We start from the raw sequence: 23,107 nt of genomic DNA, 5'->3' as shown, positions 1-23,107 counted from the left end.
ATCTCAACCCGAGAGCAAATTTGATGCAGTTGTTCAAACGGCGCACCCGCGTTCGAATACAAATCTCAACCCGAGAGCAAACTTAATGCAGGTGTTCGAATGGCGCACCCGCATTCGAACGCGAATCTTAACCCGAGAGCAACCTTGATGTAGGCGTTCAAACGACCCAGTCACGTTCGAATGCGAATCTCAACCCGAAAGCATTCTTGATGCAAACATTAAAGGTGAGATGGCCCGCAGATGAAACAACCACCGTTTGTTTAATTCCATCCAGAGGAACATCAACATTAAGCCATTACTAATTACACACCAAGGACGAGAAAAAGGCCGCCTAAATGCATGAACGATCGATGTCCACTCTTACGTTCCTATTACTTTCTTCCTTTAATCTCATTCTTGTCCTCCATTATCTACTGTCTCACTCTTCGGAACACATTGGATTGTACAAGGACAGAAGTGGATTAAAAACTTCAGACATATTCAGAGCAATTAATAAAAGCTCAACCAAAAAATAAAGTTTGAAGAAAACGACGTCGGTTATAATTTTCATTAGATACCTATATAGATATATTCCTTGGAGTTATTGAGCAAAAATATGTCGCTAAACTATAAAAGGAAGGAAGGAAAGAAAACAGCACGAATTAGCATTGCAGAATGAGTCGAAGTTTGAAGAAATGTGATTTTCAGTTTCAACAAGTGCCAATAATGTCCAAAACTAAAAGTGACTTTCCGAAAGCTCATTTGCCGGCTTGACTAATCCCTGATCCAGCCCAAGCTGCAGACCCAGCCCGTTTTACCGGCCCAACCCGACACAGAAAATCTAACTGAAGAAAGTGAGGAGCCCGCACTCGAACATACGGCTAGGAGTTATTAATCTATATAAATAAGTAATGAAGAACAGGTACGGCTGCGAGGGAATAAGAGAATTATTATATAAATAATTCTTCAATTACAACTAACATCTTACATGCATATTCTTATATGTACTTCTGCCAAGCTGAGCTTATCAATTTGCAAATAAAACCCACAAAATAGGAAACCAACACAATGGGAAAACTCCATGAAGAAATAAAGAAATTGAATGACCAAATTAAGGATGGAAATTAAACAAGATATATATATATATATATATATAGCAGAAGGTAGCTAGTGCGAGCAGTAGTCAGAGGCCTCTGGCAAGCATCTGTTGGTAATTTTCCATGGACTGCAATCGCTGCAGCAGGAGCTGCTGCCTGAACCGCTTGATGAACGCATCCGCGCTCTCGTTAACATCGTCCTTTTTCTCCACCGCCCTCCTCGTCCTTGCCTTCATCTTGTCTCCATTATTGATCACTTCTTGTTCTCGTGTTATCGCCGACGATTGAATCGTGGTGGTGGTGGTGGTGCCGAGCTTCTCTTTTGCCATCTGATCAAATGTTGCGTCTCTGGCTAATTTGGTCAAGTTCCAATCAAGGGCCACCTAATTTAATTTGTCTTCTTTACCACTCTTTGGTTTTTGGAGGAGATCAATCAATGTTGGGACTAAGGTTAGCAGATGCGTTGGAGAGTTAAAATGTACCTGAGAATGAATGAAGCATTCATTTGGCCAACCATGTTTTGAACATATATACACAGATATGTGCGGATATGGATGAAATGGACGACTGGAGGGCATGACCTGGCGATGAGTTGTAAAGAAATTTTTGGAGACGTACGGGAGTCTTCCAGTTCGATTTCGATCGGGGCGAGTGCGAGGAAGAAGGTGCGTATTGACCGAACCACGTCACGTGCTATGGTCGCCAAAAAAACAAAACAAAAAAGTAAAGTCAAAAGTAAAAGAGGGAGGGAAGCGTGCGGCGGACGATACGCGGAGTCGGTGGGATTCCATTTCCATCCGCGGATATTGCATATCTTTCGGCAGCCCTGCCCACCGAATAAAAAACTTTTTATGTTTCCAGCCTATTGGTCGTCTAGTTTATTGCATACTTCAATATGCCGGCAATATGATAAGAGATGATATTATTAAGTCATAATTGAGGAGCTAAAGTGTACAGGTTACTCTCCTGGCCATATTTTGGCAACAATAACTTCAATTGCCCACATTTATATTTTTCTTTACCGAACCAAATGACTTACTTGTGAGATAAGAAGAATCAGTACAGTGCTGTGGGATCGATGAAATTAAATACCCCAAAATTCAACTATGGTTCTTTCCCGTGATAAAATAATCAAAGCTGCAACCCTTATTCTAGCCATGAAGCTGTTGTTCCTAAAGTGGTTGCCTCAATCACAGGCTTGGTTCAAGACCTTAAAAAACACTAATAACTGACTTGATAAAAGTATTAAAACTATTTATGATGTCCCATTTTGTGATACAAATGTCCAGATCGTCAAACAAACACACATCATATACACACACACACACATCTATATATATATATATATATGGTATAATGTTGGAAACTTGGAACAGATAAGCTTAAATGTCCTTAAACATATCTAAACATAAGATTATATGTTATCGGGAACCATAATACTGTTTGCCGTGGTCCCCAGCACTTGAAAGGCAAGATAGTGGATAAACTAAACCAGAACTGTGTCCTGTCGCCTTCCAACAATAAGCAGCTACTGGGCCTCCAGATTCTAAGGATAAATAGATGTCTTTCAGAAATAATTTCTCACACGGAAAACTGTCGCTGCATGCAAATCTTATTGCATCTTTTGTGGCCGATGTTCCATTGATGCTAATGAAAGAAATATCATCCATTTTAACAGCCATTGTCTGCATTTGTTGATTACCGAAGCATTATGGAGGAAACACTTTGGAGGTGATAATACGTGAAAGTGTAAAGATTTTACCTGGTTTTCACATGGAGTAGTTGAGTCGCAATAATATTGATCAATTATTATCGGGTTTGAAACATTCTTCATCCAGATATTTTGGAAAACTATCTTCCGGGCATAACCACTACCACCCTGATGCAAATATTACACACACTAAAATTTTCATTGACCAACTCCTTTTGAACTTCACGATTCGATATAAAAGGGGGGAAATGTTTTACCTGCCACGACTTGATCCTTACACCATTTTGTGTATTGGTAATAAGACATTCATCCACTCGAATATTATGCACTTGATCATACGCTTGTGCTTTCCCCAAGCTTCCGATACTGTTGAGCAAAGAGTAACACAAGTCTATTAATTCAGCACAATACTTGTCTACCTAAAATAATTAAAACAAGTGACTACCTTATACCATGACCAGGTCCACACACAATGCGCCTTATTCGGATGTCCGAAGAATTAGCAACTATGGAGATGCAGTCATCCCCTGAAATAAAGTAAATAAAAATCAGATAGTATAAAGATATATTTTATGCCTTTCAGAAAGTGAATAATCTGATAACAGAAATCTTGATAAGGTGAACAATAAGCTAAGTGGAAAAACACTATCAAGCAGTGAGGATTCAAAGCTTAATGTTATGCAGATTCAAGATTAAATTCATCATAAGCCAGATAAATCTTGGTGAGATTTGCACTTGCTTATAAGTAGCAAGCTGGCTTGCAGCAAATTAGCTACAACATCAGTAAGAGCTGCAAGAATCGGTAAGCTCCATGTGCACTTCATTCATGGTTTTAGAAAGCAATTGTTTCAGCAGTCTGTTTGAGAGTTTCAAAAGAAAAAAAAAAAAGATTCTTTCACTTGGGTTTCATCCAATCCTGCTTCACTCCTTTAGCACGAGCATTAGTATTGACAGTTTGGTGTGCATAAGCCATGCATTTGTCAAAAGTTCGTTGCAAGACCAACTTTACATTGACGTCAATTGATTATCTCCATGTGAGTTCTTAAAGATTCATCTACCATATTCCTGTAATTCCTTGATGCGGTAGAACAAGCATGGTATAACTGACGCAAAACAAGTTAACCACTTCATGCAAGATGGATAGCATCAGCTAACTAAGATCAGTATAGAAACCAAACATACGAACAGCAGAACAAGTATGAAAATCAATCACATTCAAAAGTTAAAAGGGAATAAAAACCTTAGCTTTTCCAAATATATGTCACATTTCCATTAAACAATAAAGAAATGTTAGGATCCAATAATAGTTTGAGCATTGAAACTTAAAGGCTAAAGTAAAATATTTCAAGCTTAAATTTAGAAGCCATCATCTTGATGATACTACGGATAACCCTAGAATAAGGTAGAATTAGATAAAAGAGAAAACTTTAAGTACTAGATCTGAGTAGAAATTAGCATAGTAGAATAGGTAGAAATGGCCAAAGACCAAAAGTAGACCTGTTCTTATTGTACTATCCTTGACCACAACAGAGACTGATTCATTTAAGTGAATTCCATCAGTGTTCGGGCTGTCAGCAGGCGCAATCACCGTCATATGAGATGCGCGAATGTGAGAAGATGAGAAAAATGCTATATGCATCTTTTGACTATTCGTTACGGTCAAGTTTCTCATAGTAAGATGTTTGCACTGATAGAAAGAAATTGCCTGCATCATAGATGTAACTTCACTTTCACGAGAAGAAGAATGGATCCTAGAAAGACGACATTAAAAAAAGAAATTAAAAATTATCATTTCCAAATAGCTTGAACTTTTAGACAAAATGATTAATAATCATGGTATCATAGCCGTCAGGCCAAGCTGTCATTTAAGATATAAAACCCACACATAATTAATTCAGAACTTCACTTTTTGGGGCGATTAAAATATCCTAAACCCATGAGAGGGGGAATGCTTAGTTAACAAACAGAAAGACTGTATGATTGTTGCTTGCTATTCCTTTGCCTAAAGGAAATAGGCACTAACCATAGGAGCACTTCGGCATGGCTGCAAATAAAAAACAAAGGCAGCATTCAGAATTTGAAGTTCCACAAGAGCAATAATGCAAATATGCACCCACCCAACAGATAACCAGATGCATAAAATTAAAAACTGCATTACATTAGTTTTATTTCTCTTGCATGACTGTGCCCACCATTCTTGTCCCATGCCATTGATTGTCCCTCCACCTTCCACCACCATCCAGTTCACCCCAAGGAAATAAATCCACTTTTCAGGGTCTAGCTTATCCCAGATACCAGGATCTGATGGAGCAACAATAGTTCCCCTAATCTATGCAAATGGCAACTTGGTGTAAATAAGCAAGCAAGCAAAAGCAAATGTAGTTTGCATTTTCAGAAAAGCATGCAGAAAGGAAGAGTGAAAAATTAAAAAGAAAAAAAGGAAAATCTGAAATTACACATACAGAGAAAGCATACCACAAGTTTCAGCTTTGCATTACAGGGGCCAACAAAATTTACTGGCCTAACCAGATATACTTTTCCTGCTGGAATTTCAAGGACTGTTCTAGTTGGTGATGAACAGGAGACGTTCCAAGCATCTAAGAAAGCCTGAAAGAAGACATTCATCCGAAATCTCATTTTACAGTATGAACAGGAAAAGTTCAGAAGTTTGAAAAACTAATAATTATGCTAAATATAAAATGGAAGTCTCATTTTATTTGATGGTCAGGGTGAACTGAAATCTCCCTACGGAAAAATTAAAAAATAAAGGCGCGTCTCATTTTAGCAGTGGATAAATTTCGTGGTCATTGACTCAGGCTGCTAAATTTTCCTGGTTAACTTTAAATTTCTCTGCCTATAATTGATGTATGGTAGAGTTTGGGTTTAAATATAGGACCAAGAACCAGAATCACCTCACTAGACCATCACGACACAAGCAACATTTCAAAGAAAAGGGCAACAATCTGATCCTTATATTTGACAAGAGCATATGAGCTAGTGCCGAACATTTAGATCTACCATAAAATGGAGATGTTTGATTGTTTTGTTTTGCTTGTAAAACATGGATTCTTCGAGCTCGCCAAGTCACTAAAAATGGTGTATCCCTCGAAGGAAGGAAGGAAGATTGGTGTATGTACCTGGGTGTCATCGGCCCTTCCATTTCCTACCGCCCCAAATTCATCGACCGAGAATGGGGAGGTCGTCCCACCCACGCCGACCAAGAAAGGGATGATGAGGAAGAGGAGGACGGAGAGAGATGGTGATGGGGATGGATTGTTGGATCCCATCTTCTTCTTGATCCAAGTCGGTGGATGGACGATACTTGTGGCGGTGTGATCATTGCGGAGGGCCCCCTTAACTATTTATACAAATTATTGTTAGTCTGCGCATTTGGTATGAATCCCCCCGGATGACAGTTAATACAAATGCGACTTCGCGACTACAAATTGGAAGGAGGAGGAGGAGAAGAAGAAGAAGACGACGTAGAAGAAAGAAGAAGAAGAAGAACCCCCCGTCGTCTCCGACTGCTTGCCCTGCCGCCTACGCAGTGGCAAATAGACGCCACTCGGCTCGATCCAACTAGTCGGCTGCTTCATCTTTGGAATGAAATGTTCGACCATGTAGACCTTTTCTAAACACGTCATCAAAACGGGACTTTCTGATGCTTGTCTACTTGCAACAAAGGGGATCACATTTATTAACCTATCAATGTCGAAATTATCGCATAACATATATTTGTCTTCGCTTCCCCCGTTTGAAAAAGTATAATGAAGTTCATTTTTTTCTTTCATAGAACTATAAGAGCTCTTCTCATTTAAAAATGTAGTAACTGTTACATCATAGAATACATCCTTGTCGTCTATGCAGTAACATGAGTTGCATTTATACAGCAGTGATTCTTCAAGTGTAGACTATGGGTATCCTCTGCGATGTTGCAGTAGATAACCTTAAATGAACTCAAATATATCCTACCACGGCATTATGTGTCATACTGGAATTAGAGTACTGTTCGATTAAGAGCCCAGCACTTGACAAGCAAGAAGGTGGATTGACAAAACCTAAACTGAATCCTGATGCCTTCCAACAAGAAGCAGTCACTTCCCCACCAGATTCCGATGACAGGTTAATGTCTTTCAGAAATAAATTCTCACATGGAAAGCTGTCGCTGCACGCAAATTTTACTGCGTCTTTTGTAGCTGACGTTCCCTTGATGCCAATGAAAGAAATCGCATCCACCTTAACAGCTAATGTCTGCAATTGTTGATTACCAAAACCTTATAGAGAAAACAAGCATTTGAAGATGTCACATTATACATAGTGCCTGGAAGTAAGCCTTTCATACCTGGTTTTGGCATGGAATTGGTGAGTCACAATAGTATTGATCAATGATGATAGGGTTTGAAACATTCCTCATCAGGATGTTTTCAAAAACTATCCTGCGGGCATAACCACTGCCTCCCTGATACAGATGTCACACGTGTATCGAATTTTATTTGACATAATTGATTCATTTTAGTTTCAACTTCATGTTTTGAAACTGAGGGCACCATCTTACCTGCCATGTCTTGATCCTTACGCCATTTTCAGTGTTAGAAATAACACATCCATCCACTCTCACATTGTGCACTTGGTCATATGATTGTGATTTGCCCAAGCTTCCAATGCTGATGAGCAAAGAGAATGATAAGTCTACTAATAACAATATTTGCCCATGTGCGTAATTACGACTAAAGTGGCTACCTTATACCATGACCAGGTCCACACACAATGCGACTTATTTGAACATTTGAAGAATTAGAGACTATAGAGATGCAGTCGTCTCCTGAAATGACGTAAATTAGACGATATTAACCATATTAATGATGCCTCCCAGAAAAGAATAATCTGATAGGGAAAGTATTATGTGAACGGAAAAGGCATCTCTGAAACACTATCAATCATGCACTGTGGATTTTCACCTAGATGGCAATCTTCTTTTAAATGAGCATTCTTAAAGCCTACATCACAGATTCAAGAATAGTCTCATTACAAGTCAACCACTCGTTGTGAGAATTGCACTTGTTATTTAGAAGTGAACTGGCTTGTGGCACATGACCTAAAACCTAAGAGCTAAGAGGAGAGTGGGTCAGCTAAATGTGTACTTTGTTCATAGTGTTAGCATGCAATTTGTTTAGGCACATCCATTTCATATTCTTTAATAGCACACTTTGTTCTCTCAGGTTTCATCAAATCCTGCTTCAATCAACCTTTTTTTTCATTAGAAGGAAATTCCATTTAGAAAAAAAATTAAACTTACATCCTACTCAAGCATTTAATTGGAATGTGTGCAAAGTCCCTAGTCCCTACTAACAATGGTCAAGACTATGCAACCCACTCCAAAAAAGGAGATATTTCTAATCTAGCTCAATTAGCCAGCCAATTGGCAGCTCCTTGAACTTGTAAATGTGAACAAGTTTAAACTCTTCTAGGTAGTAAGTGAAAGCCTTGCAGCCTTTATATTTCTAATGTACCACGAGACTTCATCCCTCTTCATAGCTCTCTTTAAAATTTAGTGTCCCCTTTCCATTTCATTCCTTTAGCATGTGTACTTGCTGTTTGGTTTTTATAACCAACATATATGCCAAAAATTTGTAACAAAACTGACTGTACCTTGAAAACAATTACCAATTCAAGTTCTTCAATATATATATATATGTATACCAAATATAAGCAAAGGCTGAATAAGTATGAAAATCAATAGCATTCAAAAGTTATAAAGGAATTACAAGATTAACCTGTCCAAATACATGTCATTTCACTTAATGTTACCTTTCTAGCAAATGAGAATCCATAAGCTTATAATTCATATAAGAGTACATGCCATCAATAAATGTTAGGATGCAAGAACAATTGAATATTGATGTTATTAACTTATTAGCCTTATATTCAAATTTCTGTGCCTTGATGACATTGTCAATAACAGTAGAATAGGATACACAACCTAAAAGAGCTGAAAATAGTAACTCTTCAATATGATGCTAGATGGGTCGCGTGAATAGAAATCAGCTATTAGAATGGCAATGCTAAATGGTAGGATACAACAAACCTGTTCTTATTGTACTATCCTTCACCAAAACAGAGGTTGATTCACTTATGTGGATCCCATCAGTATTGGGGCTTTCAGCAGGTGCAATCACCTTCAGACGAGACACCCAAATGTGAGAACATGAGGAGAATGCCATATGCATCTGCTGACTGTTCCTTAGAGTCAACTCCTGGATGGTAAGATGTTTGCACTGATGGAAAGTAACAGCCTGCATCATACATGGACCTCAACTTCCACATGAAAAATAATGAATCATAGCAAGAGAGCAAACCACAAGGATGATTCTTGATATCCAATTGCCATTCAAGAAAAAAAAAATGCACTAACCTTAGGAGCACGTCTACAGGGCTGCAAAATGGAAGACAAGGGAAGATTCAGATTTCAGTGCTCCATAAACAAAAATATGCAAGCACCCATCCACCAAACAGATATCTAGATGCAGATTTATTTCAAAGTACTGAAACATTACATATGTTGCATTTCTCTTGCACGACCGTGCCCACCACTCATGACCCATGCCATCAATAGTCCCTCCACCTTCCACTACCAACCCGTTCATCCCACGGAAATAAAGCCATTTATTAGGATCAAGCTCATCCCAGATACCAGGATCTGATGGAGCAATGATAGTTCCCCTGATCTATGCAAATGGTATCCTAATGTCAATAAGCAAACAAGCAAAAATAAATGTAGTTGGGGAAATTTGGAAGTTAAAGGAAGATGAGAAACAAACGAAAAGGGGAACAAACAAAAAGAAGGAAGGCATACCGCAAGTTTCAGTCTTGCTTTACAGGGGCCAGCAAAATTTGTTGGCCTAACCAAATACACCTTTCCTGCTGGAACTTCAAGGATTGTTCTAGTTGCTGAAGAACAAGAGACGTTCCAAGCATCTAAGAAGGCCTGAAATAAGAAGAACCATCTGAAATCCCATTTTACTGCACAAATAGGGAAACTTCAGGGAAGTATGACAAGTATATATTACGTTAGGACGGAAGAGACAAGTGGTATGTACAACAAAACAGAACGCTGAAGTTACTTATATGGGAAATGAATATAACAAATCTACCTATCGATAGTCGAATTGTAATTCTTCAATATGGGTACAATTTTGAGAGAACAAATTTAATAGAATATAATAATGAGTTAATGACGCATTGGGTTCACCAAACACAAACATGAACAAGGAATTCAAATGGAAGCCACAATTAATTTTAATGTTCAAAAAACGAACTGAAAGCTACGGAGTAGTGCTAAGATCCCCTAATGTGAAATCAGGGATACACAGATGAAGAGTTGATCTTATAGTGAATGAATGATCTAATGCTAATGCAGCGGATTAGAGAATGCATCTAGTATTTCAATACAGATTAGCCACCACCGCTCTTTTTTCTACCTTGCAATCGCATGTAAGAAATCTACCTTCTTCCTTGGTTATTCTATCCAGCACACTAGTGTTTATTGGTTACAAAAATTTGGCTAAAAAGAATAAACCATTATCATTGTTCAAGCGTCTTGCAAATTTGATTATAGGTTGTGTAATAAGTAATGTTGAGTAAATCTCCCAGTGAAGGCTTAGAGAGGACTGAGATTGACGTTCTTGTTGATGATGGCAAGAAAGAAAGATAAAAAAGAAATGGGTATTCCTTACATTCTTATCGCAATAAACGTGAAGGAAGTTAGAATTGGTGTATGTACCTGGGTGTCGTCGGCACTACCATTGCCGACCGCTCCAAATTCATCGACCGACAATCGAAAGGTGAATCCCGCGACGCCGGCGAAGAAGGGAGGGATGAGCAGAAAAAGAAGGAGAGATGGAAAAGATGAGGGGGCTAGCATGCCGGCGAGATCGATAGATGGCATCTTTCTTCTTCGTCTAGCTCAGAGTCGGGAAGGTTCCCGATGGAATGAAGACAAGACATAAATATATGTATGTCCCTCGATGGCCCTACCGTGTGAGATGATGAGAGGGAGCACTAGTAAGTAATACATTATAGTAGTATCCAACCACAAGGATCCGATGATATGATCGATCAGACGACGGGTTAATATCTTCAAAAATCAAAATTTGCGCACTCAAATTTGGTATCTATCTTCCAAAGTTTTCCACAACCATGTCCTTAATTCTCGGTCTCCCTCAAATAATCTTCGTCTTCTTTGTGAGTTGTCCTCCTCTTCGATCCACTTGTGGCTTGTACGCACGCCATCCCGCTTTTCCTGTGGGGCTTCTCGATCCTTTTCGGCTTCGGGAGTCCCACATTAGGCATTAGCCTTGCCCTTCCCGGTACGCTTCTTCTTCTTCTTCTTCTTCTTCTTCTCCTCCTCTTGTGCATTTCATTTCATTATTAGAGAATAGAGATTCCTCGAATTCTTAATACTGAAAAATCAAATCAACACCCTCCTCAACTAGAACCTCCTTTTATTCGTCACTTCTTCAAAAGTTAATTTGGTTACATAACGGCATATAATTGCAAGAACCTCTATTTCTTGTAGATATTAAAATCGCCTTATTAAAATTGGATTCTATATCTTCACTTGTCTTAGTTATTGAATCCAAATCTATAATATCTTATTAGCTCCTCCAATCATACTAAATTCTATTATAATATGATAAACTCGATTCTATTATAATATGATAAACTCGAGTACAAATTAAAGTTTCTATAATCTCAAGCTTTAAAACAAGTCTAGGTTGGTTAAATAGCCTACCACAAACGCTAAAAGTATATACAAAAGCAACTTTGGAGATAATAATACTTAATATATTATATGACATGATAAAAAAATTTGAACATCAAAATTGATTGGATTTCTAGTATTATGATAACCTATTTAACACGACATGATAATACAATAGTTGGACAAAAAGAGAAGTGACTTGGACAAAAAGAAACTAATAACAAAGTAATATTAACTTTATATAAAATTTAATATTTATTAATTTATCATATAGAAATTATGCATTATACAATTAAAATGATCTATTTCAACTTAAAACTTATACAACATAAAAATAATAATCCTAATAATTCGCTATAACACAAATGCATACAATAAAGTTTGAAGCTTAGAACAAAGTTCTAATCTTAAGCCTAAACTCATACAACAAATTGTATTGAACAAAAGTTTAGAACAAATCTATACAACAAATTTTAGTCCAAACTCTCAAATATTACAATCCAATAATAATTAGAACAAAATTTTAAGTTTATAATCAATTATAAAAATTTGAAATACGTAAAACAATAATATTGAACTCTCCATTTTAGTCCCAATATTGTCACCATGTCAAAAAGAACATAAGATAAAAGATAGAGAAAAAGATAAAGTTAAGATTCTCATACTAAACATCAATAAAATATATAAAATATAGACAGTGAAAAATATAATTACAAAAATTACAAAAGAAAATATCTTGAGAAAATTGAGATACCTAGATTGTCTCATATATAAGAATTTGAGAAACTATGATATCTCCCAAAAACGGCATAGAAATGCAAGAATCTCTATTCTTCCTAGATATTAACATCTATACAAGTACATTATTAAGTATTTAGATTTATGCATTTGACCATTCATCGAATTTTGCAGCTTTACTTACATTGGTCATTGATTTTGCAGATTTATGTATTTAGATCTATGTATTTGACCATTCAAATTTTCTATCATAATACGATAAAATAATTTACAGACTAAAATTTTTAAATATTTATATAAAAACTAATAAAATATGATTACCTCTAGAAACAAGCAATCTCGAGTATAAATTAAAACTTTCACGGTCAATAAATCATGCTTAACAATTGTCATTGTTATCAATTCATAATATTTCTCTTAGTCAAATTTAAAAACTTGTAAAGAGATAAATTCTTCTGATTCGGTAAGAAATAATTGACTTACATGTTTAGTTTTTAACTTTGGATATATAATATATCATGTTTCATATTTTCAGTCATGTACTTACTATTTGATATATATATATATAATACAACACAATTTATATTTAGCCTTCATTAACCCATCCTCAACAATTGGAAGCTCCCTGTACACTTCCCAAACACAAGATTTTGCTTTCTTTTTCGTTATTTATGAGAGTTCACCCCACATATTATGGGAGAAGGAATGTCTTCAAAAATAGTTATTCTATCTTTAGTGAATATCTCTGTACAATCATGCATAATTAAAATGAGGGTATAAGAAACAATATTGTGACATAGAAATAAAAGCCATGAAACTAAGTTGAATTAAACTAAAACATTGCAAGAAACATATCAATGCAGTAAAATAATAGGACTATGGTATGAGAAAAATATTGCAATAATTAAACAGATCTAATAAGTAAACGGTAAACAAGTAAAACTAATTAAACAAATCAAAATACAGTAAAATAATAAATAGTGTGTCACCACCTTTGATGTTGACTCTAACTCTGAGTGGTTAGAGAATCAGCAGCAAACCTTTCTTGGAGTTGAGGCGGTAGAAGGGCGGGCAATGTAATTAAACAAATCAAACACTTCAAACATTGTATTAAACAAATCAAACATATCCGACTAGTTCCACCAAGTTTGCTAAGCATAATTAACATTTAAATCAGTCACCACAAAAGTGTAGATGACCTAATACACAGCAATTTTTAGAAAGATGTAATAAAATGTATCACACATTTTGAGTAACATAACATTTGAAGCAAAAGATAACTTAGTAGATAGGGCGAAAAGAAAGTCAACTCTTATAATCTGAGATATATGAGTTGCAGTTGCAACCCTTGGTTTGATAACTTCACAATTTGTTATAACAAGAGGAAGATGGCAGGCAATGGCAGTGAGGGTTCGGTAGGCAGCGGCGATGGATGTGAGGAAGAGGGCAGCACTCGACAGTGGTGAGGAAGAGGGTTTTGATGTGAGGTAGAGGGTTTCAACTGGAGGGCTGAAGAAGAGGATTTTTTATTCTTGAGAAAGATTAGGGCGGCAAACGAGCTGAGATAGGCAACGTGAGGAGATGGTGGAGAATGGAGATAGGGCTTTTGACATGAGGAAGACTATGGTGAATGTGAGAGGCGAGGAATCAGTGGAGATGGGCGAATATCGTAGGGCGATTGTGTGAGTCAATTTAAGGGTGAAGCAGTGAGAGGTTGTGTGAGAGATAGGGCTAGGTTTAGAGTTAATTTATATAGTATGGGTTGGCAGGTTTATTTGATCTGTATACTTAAATGAGTCAAAATTAGTTAGCTATATAAATTTGAACACAACCGAATTATTAATCGGGTTAAATAAATTTACCTGTTTTGACATAAATTCAATTAGACTAATCTAAACGTAATTAATAAGCAAATTATTAGGTCGGATCAATATTTGTTATCAGTATTCATACACAAAAGTTAAAGAGCAAGCAGGCAAGTAGCTAGTGGTGATCACTCACCGGGCATGTGATGTGTCTCTTCAGTAGATAGATAATAAGATAAAACGAGTCTCCGGTTTTTAATCTATCGTAGAACGGGTTTGGTGATGACGTTTTCCAAATTGATGTAAAGGAATCTATAATGTTTGAGTATGCGAGGAGATAAGCTTTAGCCGCCCATACAGAGCGATGACATGACATTAGAATGCCATCGTCTTTACTAATGTCTGACAAAGGCGTGACAATGATGAATACATGTATTATTGGGGGGGGTGACTAATTATTTAAAGTTGGTTTCAACTAACAGTGGGCACGCGATTACGTAACGTAGTAAGAAAACCTTAAATCTATTTCCGTCTAGAGAGAGAGACCGTCCTACTACTTACCTTTTCCTCCCAGTAAATACCAAGGATTGTGAAACTTCTAGACTCGCTTGCAGCTATATCCACTCGTAATTAGCCAATCATGGAGAGATAAGACCAACTAAAATTTTAGCCTTACAGCAAGCAATGTAATCAGAAAGATAACTAACGTTTTGGCCATTTTTACGATCACATCATGAGTGTACGTAGAGAGATCGAAGAAAGAAACGAGAAAAAAAGAAAAAGAAATTATGAAGGTCGGCGTGCGCGATTGAAGCTTCCTCAATTCCCAAGAAGAAATTGAACAAGAAATTTAAGAGAGTATGTCCACGATTATAATACAGTATTAAGGTCCGTCCACTCTTATACAAAACTATCTAATCATCTTTTAGAGACGCCATAGATAAGAAAATGAAGAAATCCATCCATCCATCCATCCATAAAAAAGAGTAGAAAACGCGGTGGTCGATAGAAAGAAAACCAGGATCTGTCAGCGGCGCTTGTTGGTCTTTGGATTGGGTGGGTTGTTGTGGTTGGGCTTCCCAAAGAAACCGCAGAAGCCGCAGACAGAAACTCTTGGAGAGGGTGGGTCCAACGCAGGTGAGATCCGACCTACTGTTCGATACCCGACGCGACCGCCGTTGGATCGGCTGTGCTCCATGGAGGACGCCACCGCACCACCACCTCCGCCTTCCTCCTCACTGCCCTTCTTCCCTTGATTGAGCTCCTCCGATAGAAACCGGTCCTCCCACACCAATCCTGATGAACCTGACCTCCGAAAGGTCTCGCTCGACCGCTGTAGACCTGCCATATCTCTCTCTCTCTCTCTCTCTCTCTCTCTCTCTCTCTCTCTCTCTCGCTCTCGCTCTCGCTCTTTATGTGAAGGAGAGGAATTGAATTGGAATTTGGTTTCCTACCAACAGATGGGAATGTTCTGAAGAAGAGGATTGTTATCTAGAGACGCCGATGAAGAAGATATATGTGACCGCGTGTGAACAAGGAGAAGGAGAGGGTGGCTGTGGAAAGGCGGAAGGGTCAAGATATAGAGAGAGAGACAGAGAGACAGAGAGGACTGGAATTGGTGGTCAACTTTTGAGGGTGGAGAGAGAGAGAGAGAGAGAGAGAAGCTTCAGAATTCAGAGGAAAGAAACAATTTATTTGATTGCAAATCATTTACCTGTTCAAACTCCCCCCCTTTCCGCAAATACCAAACACCTCCTCCTGTCCCTGTCCTTCTTCATATTTTTTCTTTTTTAAGTTTTCAATTTCTATCTTTTAAGTTATAAACTTCCGTTATCTTTTTGGACTGCCAAGAAACCATGAACCCTTGACCGCCCTATTCAGCCTTCACAGCATATTTCCAAACCAAACTTTGAAAGGCCTTCTTCTACAGCAGTTATCTCCATACAGGAGGAATTTAATAAATGATCGCGCCTTCGAGTTATCCGCATCCAAGCCTCCAAAGCCCTTTATTAGGCACGCAAGGACAACGCGAAAAATGATTAATTGCGCACTTACTTGCAAACAATGTTTCTTTTTACTAATTATACGCGATAGTCGACCCCATTAAATGATCTTGACTTTTCTCAATAACACCCATTAGCTGGCCTTGGATGACTCGACGTCACAAGTGGAGGCCACTAGATAATCAGAGAGGAGCCACAAGTCCGCATGGTGTGAAAGCCACAAGTCCGCATGATCAAGTTGTTGATGATCAGAGAGGAGGTTGAGATGGAGCTTAAAATACTGGGGCCATGGATCTTGCTATTTAATCTGAGTCTCACCTAATTGTGTCTAGTTATTGCATATTTGGATATCGGATTCGTTGATTTGATTCGACCTGAATCCAGTTCGTCGGTGCTCCAGGATTTGAGATTCTTTGCTAATAAAATATTAACGGGAAATTGATTCGCTCTGCAGCCTAAGTTACTGTTAATGACTCGGTGGACTGGAATGTGTACGCGACTGAGCCCAACTGGAAAGTGGGTGCACTTATTTTAGGTAGGAACCAGGAAATGCATGCAGTTCCGTTATTTTAGTTAATTGAAGTGGGTCTAATCCCTAATAAGTTTAAGTACATGACGAAGAGATAGAAAGAAAGTAAGTCTTGATCATAACGCAAACCCGAAGATGGATTGAAACACGGTCGGTTCCTCTCTTCGATCGTCTGGAAAGGGTAGCAGCTGCAGTGGCGGTCATGGATTAATTTAGAGGGGGGGGATATAGAGTCGGGTGAAGCAGAAGTGCTTTGATGGGGATGCTGGGCATTGTGCAGTTCCCCTTCACCAAACTCCACTCCCACTCTTTCTCTTCTCCCCTTCCCCTCCACACCAACATCTCCGAACCCAATTCCCTGAACAAGTACACGCCCTCCTCACTCCCCGCGCACTTCGTGTTCCCCCACTTATAACTGCAACAACTGCTCATCTCATCTTTACTACATGTACTCCCCCAAAACCTCCTCTCCATTTCCTTGGGCACCAGCCCCACCACCGCCCATTCGTCCTCCTCCCTGAGCTCCCACACGCGGGCCCTTCTGTCCGCGGCGCCACCCACTAGGCTGAGCCGGCCGTTGCTCCGGCGGACGAGGGCGGCCCACTCGAGGCTGTCTGCCATGGGCACCTTCACCTCCCTCCACTCCCGCCTCTCCACATGGAAGCCCACCACGCTGTACGCGCGCGCCGATGTCATCCAGTAGATGACGCCGTCAGCCGCGTGGACACTCTCGTTGGGCGTCCACACCGTCAGGCGCACCGCGAACTCCATCGGCATGGATCCCGCCGCTCGCCATGCTCCTGATTGCCTTGAGTCGTACACCTCCATTGTCGGCTGGTACGACGCACCCGAGGCGCCTCCCGCGACGACGACGCAGAAGGAAATTAAAGAGGAGGAGGCGGTGGCGGGAAGGACGACGCCGACGGCGGGGTTGGATCTTGGGGCGAGGAGGTCGGGGAGGGGACTGAACTGGCGGGTGAAGGGGTTGCAAAGGGCGAGGCGGAGGGTCGTAGAGGCGGCGAATTTGCAGAGGAGGAGGCCGCCGCTGAGAGGCGCCACGAGACGGAGCGGCTCGATGGCGAAGTCGAGGGGGAGGGAGTGCCACCGGGCGAGGTCGGGGTCGTGGGCGTAGCAGAAAGAGGGGGCGAGGTTAGAGCGCGCGGCCATGGCAAGGAACCATGGTGGGCTGCGTGGGGGCGGGGGCGGGGGCGGGGCAGGGGAGAGGGCGCACAAGCGCCAGTGACGGCACGTGCACATGGCGCGAGCGAAGGAGTCCGGCGGGAGGAAGGAGAAAAGACGGGAGAGGACATCCAGGGGGAGCTCTTCCCACATTGATGTAGAGATCGACTTGCTTCTCCTTGCGGAGACGAGACGAGACGATGATTTAGATGGTCTGGGAATAGAGACGATTATTTAGTATATGGGGATTGGGGATTGGCTCTTGGAGGTGAATGATTGGTTCCGATCGGGCGATGTGATAGCTGGATGCAGCGAACCTTTTCGATCGAGTGCATGTGGCCCACATGGGAGCCTGAAATATATATATATATATATATATATATATATATATATATATTTATTTTTTATTTTTTTTTTGCTTTTTTATAAAAAGAAATTTTAAAATCTGTCAGAGCTATCATTTTCCTTAGATTAATATTATACTGCTTGATGCTCGCGGGTTACCAACTGTTAGCTAGTCTTTAGTAAAGATTAAGCCAAAGATCTCTGTGAATTCCATTTGGATATTTCTTTCAATATATAATATGGCATCATCATCAAATTAACAAATTAACATAGCATTTGGTCTCAATTACTAATAAAATAAAATGGAGACAAGACATGACATCATCAGGTATCGAAAAGGCCATGGGAATGTGTGCCCGATGGATCCAAAGCAAGAACTGCGGTGCGGACTGTGGATACACATAATTGGACTCGAGCTGCTCAGACCCTGCTAAATCCTGTCAGAACGCAATTTAGGTCAGACTCGACTCGAGTCCAAATAAACTGCACGACCTAAACTAAAAAGGCTAATTCACTATGTTTTTTTTTTTCTACGTCTTATATCCGATTCTTATTTTGTTAGATATTATTAATAAGTATGTTCCTATTATGATGCGATCTGGGTCAGATTGGATTACATCGTGGAGACATTGGGCTCAATGGATTGAGTCTAGTTATCTTATTTATTTATTTAGTTTAGTTAGAGTCTTAGTATGTTAGAATTTTATTTAATTAGTTAAATTCAGCTCTACACAGTTTAAAAAACATATTTGTAGAATATTCTACAGATATTTGAATAATATCGAACTAGTTGAATAAGATCCCAACCTCCAGATCTAAAACTTTGGTATTCACGACTTCTCTAGATTCAGAATCTATGTGCGGCAAAATGAAAGGTTAATCCGAGAAGATAAGGAAGACTGGTTTAGTTAAATTTGTTTTAGACTTTTTGATTTAATCTCTATAAATAGGGTCTTATGGTTTATATCTTAGATATACTTGGAATTAAAAATTAATTGGCTTTTGCCCCGGCATCTCTCTCAACTAGGCTACCGGCCCTCTACATCTCTCTCATTCTTCTTTACCAACTAGCGCAACCTTTTCCGTTAGCACGATTGCGTCTAGCTTTTAATCTCCCTCTTCCGCTAATCCCCCTAGTCCCGTAAGACAAGTCTATTTCTCCCCCTTCGTCTCCCTATCTTAATCGTCTTTATCTTCTGTTACGGTTTTTACCACGTTGTAGGTTAATCATAGCCTTCAACTATCTATCGCATACGCAAGGCACCACCACCATTATCTATTATCGAGCCACCTCCATCAACTACTCGGCCTCCACTCCATCATCACCTCCATCCTATACTTAGGAATCCATGCCTTCACCCACAGATCATAAATCTTGTGCAGACCTAAATCTCAACCACTACGAATCGGATCAAGCCGGTTTGTAACATATTAAAATTATGGTTAATTACTCTAATACCTCCTGAAGTATACTCGGTTTTCCCGGAATAAACGTTTTTAAGTTACAATTCATCCCTAAACTTTGGGATGAATAAAACGAATAACGGCGATGACAAAAAAATGCGTAATGACCAACTATACCCCTGATAAGTTAACGATTTCATTAATTTAGAAAAAAAGAAGTAAATTACCTAAATAATCTCAAACAACGTGTCTCTTCCATCTAACCCACACTAATCATGTAACAACCCACTCTTTAAAAATAATTGGAGATGATTGATCGCTCAACATAGTCGCGATCCTGTTGGCCTTACGTCTGAGGTCGTTAGTTTGTGTGCGTAGCAGACATTCGGACACATACCGTTCGTCAGGGCATATGTGGCGAGTTATCCTCACGAGATTTCTATCGGCTATGAGGGTGCTTGGTCTAGATGGATGTTGATACCCTGTCTACTATGATGATGACATATAGAGCTGACATTGATGACTGAGATATTGAGAAATACATATGATTTCATTATCATCTAATTACCTGATTATCGAATGGTCAATATATATCATATATGATTGCATTTGATATCATAGCATGGTCATGGTCGGCATGCATCATGTATCATATTTGAGAGAGAGTTATGATGATAGTATGACGTGGAGATTTATTTATTCATTGTCAATAATTATATACGTTTATCAGTTATGACATGTTATCTACTTTTTATTTATATATTATTGAGAATTTATTCATATACTCATTCATGACATGATGCTCTTTCTGATTCATATTATCCAGTACATAGCTTATTCTCCGTTTGGCATCATTGATTCGGGGTCAGGTCTATTCACTAAGCCTTTTACTCATGACTCTCTTTATTTCTTTTCTAATCCTCTCAGATATGTGATATATGATAGCGATTTGAGATATCCCGAGAAGATATTTTGGATTGATGAGGTGAGCTATATGTGCGAGACGGTATAGATGATAGTTTGTATAGAAATTGAGTTGTACCGTTGTTTGTTATAATTGTACTTTATTGTATCAGACGATGATGTATATAGTATATGTCAAATTATAGTATACTCGTGTATCAGTTATTTAATTGTATCTTGATAGTTTGTCGTGGCCTGTGTGGGTCCTGCCAGACTAGGTAGTGGTCTAGTGTATATTATTGTGGACTGGAATATTCATATGTTAACATGTTTATTTGGTTGATGATATAATTTATTTGGTGTTGGATTATATGAGCATAGATATGTTAGCATGTATTATTTAATGATGTCATGAATATATGTGCACAGGAGTGTATCTGTGCATGACGGACCCCGCCCAACCTGTCGCGTGAGCCGCGCGTGCCATGGGGACGCGTGGGCGTGCACGTGCCTGTGCCAGGCGGGGGCGTTACAAATCACCTCGTCGGGCTCGAGGAAGGCTTGGATGAGGTCGGAGAGAGCGGCCTCTTGCTCGTTGTCATTGCCGGCGTAGCTCATGAATCCAAAATTTAATGAGGTTGCTCGGCTCCTTGCTGACGCAGATGCGCAAGCGGTTGATCAAGAAGTTGGTGAAGAAGTCGAACCCAAACGACTCGGCCAGTTCAACCCTTGCCCTTGCCCTCACTGCAGGCGAAAGGTCCTCCTCAAGGCTGGTAGACATTTCTGCCGGTGTTGCCCCTCGCCGATGTTGCCGATAATGAGATGGGGGAAGGGGGAGGAGGGCAAGGTGGGGGATCAGCTATCTTGGTCGGCTGGTGCTTGGCTATCACAAGCCGATGGCATGGAGGCGATCTCGGCAGCTGGCTATGGTGAAGAGGCGGTTGGTGACGGTGAAGAGGAGAAGTTGGTGATGGTGGATGGGGGAGGAAGATGATTATCTTTTATAATAAGTTAAATTTAATTATATATATCTTTTTATCCTAATTTAATTAAAGGGTTTATGAGGGCGTCTAGGTTATTTGGGGGTTAATTAATTGTCATGTAGACGAACAGAAGAGTCATATTAAAATTTTCTAAAAATTTAGAGATGACATTATAACCTAAAAAAATTTAGGGGATCTCTATAAAAATCAGGATACAATTCATGGAGTGTTAGCTTAATTAACCCTTAAAATTATTTAAAAATTTTACGTGGGAGACCTATGTACAGCAGCGGAACCTTTGAAAAGCTATTTTAGGTTTGCTTTTGCTAAAATGACAGGTCATATGCTTTGCCAAATCAAACTGTTATTATAGATAAGAAAACAGCACGGGCCCAAGTGCAGATATACACTTTGATAATTTGTATTACTTGCCTTGCCCACTAAACTTTTTGAATTGTAATACGTACTACTACACGATTTATAAAAAATAGTTAAAAATGGTAAGGTACATATGTGCATAAGTTTTAAATAAATATAAGACAAACATACGCCGAATACTAAGGACAATGGACATAAATATTAACATATATCTAAATATGGTTCTATAATGAGTTGAAATTAATAACTTCTTAGAGCATTAGAATTAACTTTGGCACCAAAATAAAATACTTAGATCAATGGCATAATTGTAGCTCCATATCTACTTCTAATTCAGACCTGCAACAATGCTCAGTATACGGCTTGAAAACAAAAGGTGGTAAGTGAAGTCTCTAGTTATCCATCTTAAACTACTTATAGCTAATATCATGTGATCCCGAGCATTTCCTTCTTATGTGCTATGGCATATGAATTACAGAAACTGTGCTTCGAGAATAAAATCAAAGTCCTCTTAAGCATAAATCTACTACATATTTTCAGTATTTTGTCTAAAAATTGATTTGCATCACTTACACCATGTCATATGAAACTAGATATCCAAATCAGAATTAAAAAGTCAAAATCTTATAACTCCAAACATAATAAGGAGAAACAAAGACAAGATGACAAACATCAGATTCGTTTGAATAACACAAGCATCATGCATCTTAAGATATGTTCACTTTCTTCTAACAAAGACTACAAATCTTGGAATTTTAGAACTCATCGAACATCAGAAGAGATATACTTAGAATATGAGAAATTTGGATTTCATTTAATTATAAAAAGATGGTGGAAAGTTAAAAACAAGGTTTCCAAGCCTGAAGAGGGTAAAAGGCCCAATTTTGGAACATGTCCAAACATACTCGGAAAATCTTAGATACAAGAAAATCCAACTATTACATTATTTTAACCGTGTGCATATCCATTTTCCTGGGTATCCGGATACTAATCAAACACATGTATATGCATGACTTAGATAATTTTATTCAACGAGACAAACCTATCAATACGAGATTAATATATACTAAATTTTCTTTTTTTAAGAAAAAAAAAAAAAATATATATATATATATATATATATATAAGAACCAATATGTGATATAGTTGCTTATGTAGTTTGAACGTGACAACTTATAGGAAAATTAATATTTGAGATATTTTTAATAATTCAGATAATCTATATGCCCCCAAAAAAAATGGTTCATTAAAAAAGTGTAGAGTGTGAATAAAAGAGAGAGAACGACGATACT

The 23,107-nt window shown here is 38.7% G+C and overlaps 4 protein-coding genes across 7 annotated transcripts; all 4 read right to left on the bottom strand.

Annotated features, from left to right (window-relative positions):
* Positions 1-2,309: 2,309 nt before the first annotated feature.
* Positions 2,310-6,448, bottom strand: LOC140789043 (probable polygalacturonase At1g80170). 4 transcript variants are annotated; one of them, XM_073138633.1, is made up of 9 exons: positions 5,925-6,448; positions 5,263-5,394; positions 4,946-5,116; positions 4,811-4,831; positions 4,285-4,492; positions 3,233-3,314; positions 3,045-3,153; positions 2,839-2,955; positions 2,310-2,761 (listed from the first exon to the last, which is right to left on the bottom strand). In XM_073138633.1, exons 1-9 carry the CDS (start codon positions 6,072-6,074, stop codon positions 2,498-2,500), a joined length of 1,254 nt encoding a protein of 417 aa, XP_072994734.1. In that variant the 5' UTR covers positions 6,075-6,448; the 3' UTR covers positions 2,310-2,497. The 4 variants fall into 4 exon arrangements, with proteins under 4 accessions (XP_072994734.1, XP_072994737.1, XP_072994735.1 ...); XM_073138636.1 differs by having other exon boundaries at positions 2,310-2,723; XM_073138634.1 differs by lacking the exon at positions 4,811-4,831.
* Positions 6,449-6,460: 12 nt separating this feature from the next.
* On the bottom strand, positions 6,461-10,873 carry LOC140789042 (probable polygalacturonase At1g80170). The gene is made up of 9 exons (XM_073138632.1): positions 10,568-10,873; positions 9,641-9,772; positions 9,342-9,512; positions 9,200-9,220; positions 8,873-9,080; positions 7,528-7,609; positions 7,343-7,451; positions 7,130-7,246; positions 6,461-7,038 (listed from the first exon to the last, which is right to left on the bottom strand). Exons 1-9 carry the CDS (start codon positions 10,730-10,732, stop codon positions 6,745-6,747), a joined length of 1,299 nt encoding a protein of 432 aa, XP_072994733.1. The 5' UTR covers positions 10,733-10,873; the 3' UTR covers positions 6,461-6,744.
* Positions 10,874-15,118: 4,245 nt separating this feature from the next.
* On the bottom strand, positions 15,119-15,439 carry LOC140789217 (uncharacterized protein At1g15400-like). The gene has a single exon (XM_073138820.1). It carries the CDS (start codon positions 15,437-15,439, stop codon positions 15,119-15,121), a length of 321 nt encoding a protein of 106 aa, XP_072994921.1.
* A 1,391-nt stretch (positions 15,440-16,830) lies between these two features.
* Positions 16,831-17,955, bottom strand: LOC140789216 (protein UNUSUAL FLORAL ORGANS-like). The gene has a single exon (XM_073138819.1). It carries the CDS (start codon positions 17,953-17,955, stop codon positions 16,831-16,833), a length of 1,125 nt encoding a protein of 374 aa, XP_072994920.1.
* Positions 17,956-23,107: the final 5,152 nt, after the last annotated feature.

The sequence above is a fragment of the Typha latifolia genome, chromosome 5, assembly GCF_019914945.1.
Source record: "Typha latifolia isolate L0001 chromosome 5, TyphaL0001v2, whole genome shotgun sequence".
Lineage (NCBI taxonomy): Eukaryota > Viridiplantae > Streptophyta > Magnoliopsida > Poales > Typhaceae > Typha > Typha latifolia.
This window is presented reverse-complemented; position numbering and strand designations above follow the sequence as displayed.

Bases quoted from the DNA above. Each gene is read 5' to 3' on its own strand.
- LOC140789043 (XM_073138633.1), bottom strand. From the start codon at position 6,074: ATGGGATCCAACAATCCATCCCCATCACCATCTCTCTCCGTCCTCCTC. The intron at 5,395-5,924 runs GTACATACACCA...GTCTTCTTTCAG, and splicing joins GAAGGGCCGATGACACCCAG to GCTTTCTTAGATGCTTGGAA. The intron at 4,493-4,810 runs GTTAGTGCCTAT...TCTATGATGCAG, and splicing joins CATGCCGAAGTGCTCCTATG to GCAATTTCTTTCTATCAGTG.
- LOC140789042 (XM_073138632.1), bottom strand. From the start codon at position 10,732: ATGCCATCTATCGATCTCGCCGGCATGCTAGCCCCCTCATCTTTTCCA. The intron at 7,452-7,527 runs GTAGCCACTTTA...TTTGCTCATCAG, and splicing joins GGACCTGGTCATGGTATAAG to CATTGGAAGCTTGGGCAAAT. The intron at 7,247-7,342 runs GTAAGATGGTGC...CATCTGTATCAG, and splicing joins TAAGGATCAAGACATGGCAG to GGAGGCAGTGGTTATGCCCG.
- LOC140789217 (XM_073138820.1), bottom strand. From the start codon at position 15,439: ATGGCAGGTCTACAGCGGTCGAGCGAGACCTTTCGGAGGTCAGGTTCA.
- LOC140789216 (XM_073138819.1), bottom strand. From the start codon at position 17,955: ATGTGGGAAGAGCTCCCCCTGGATGTCCTCTCCCGTCTTTTCTCCTTC.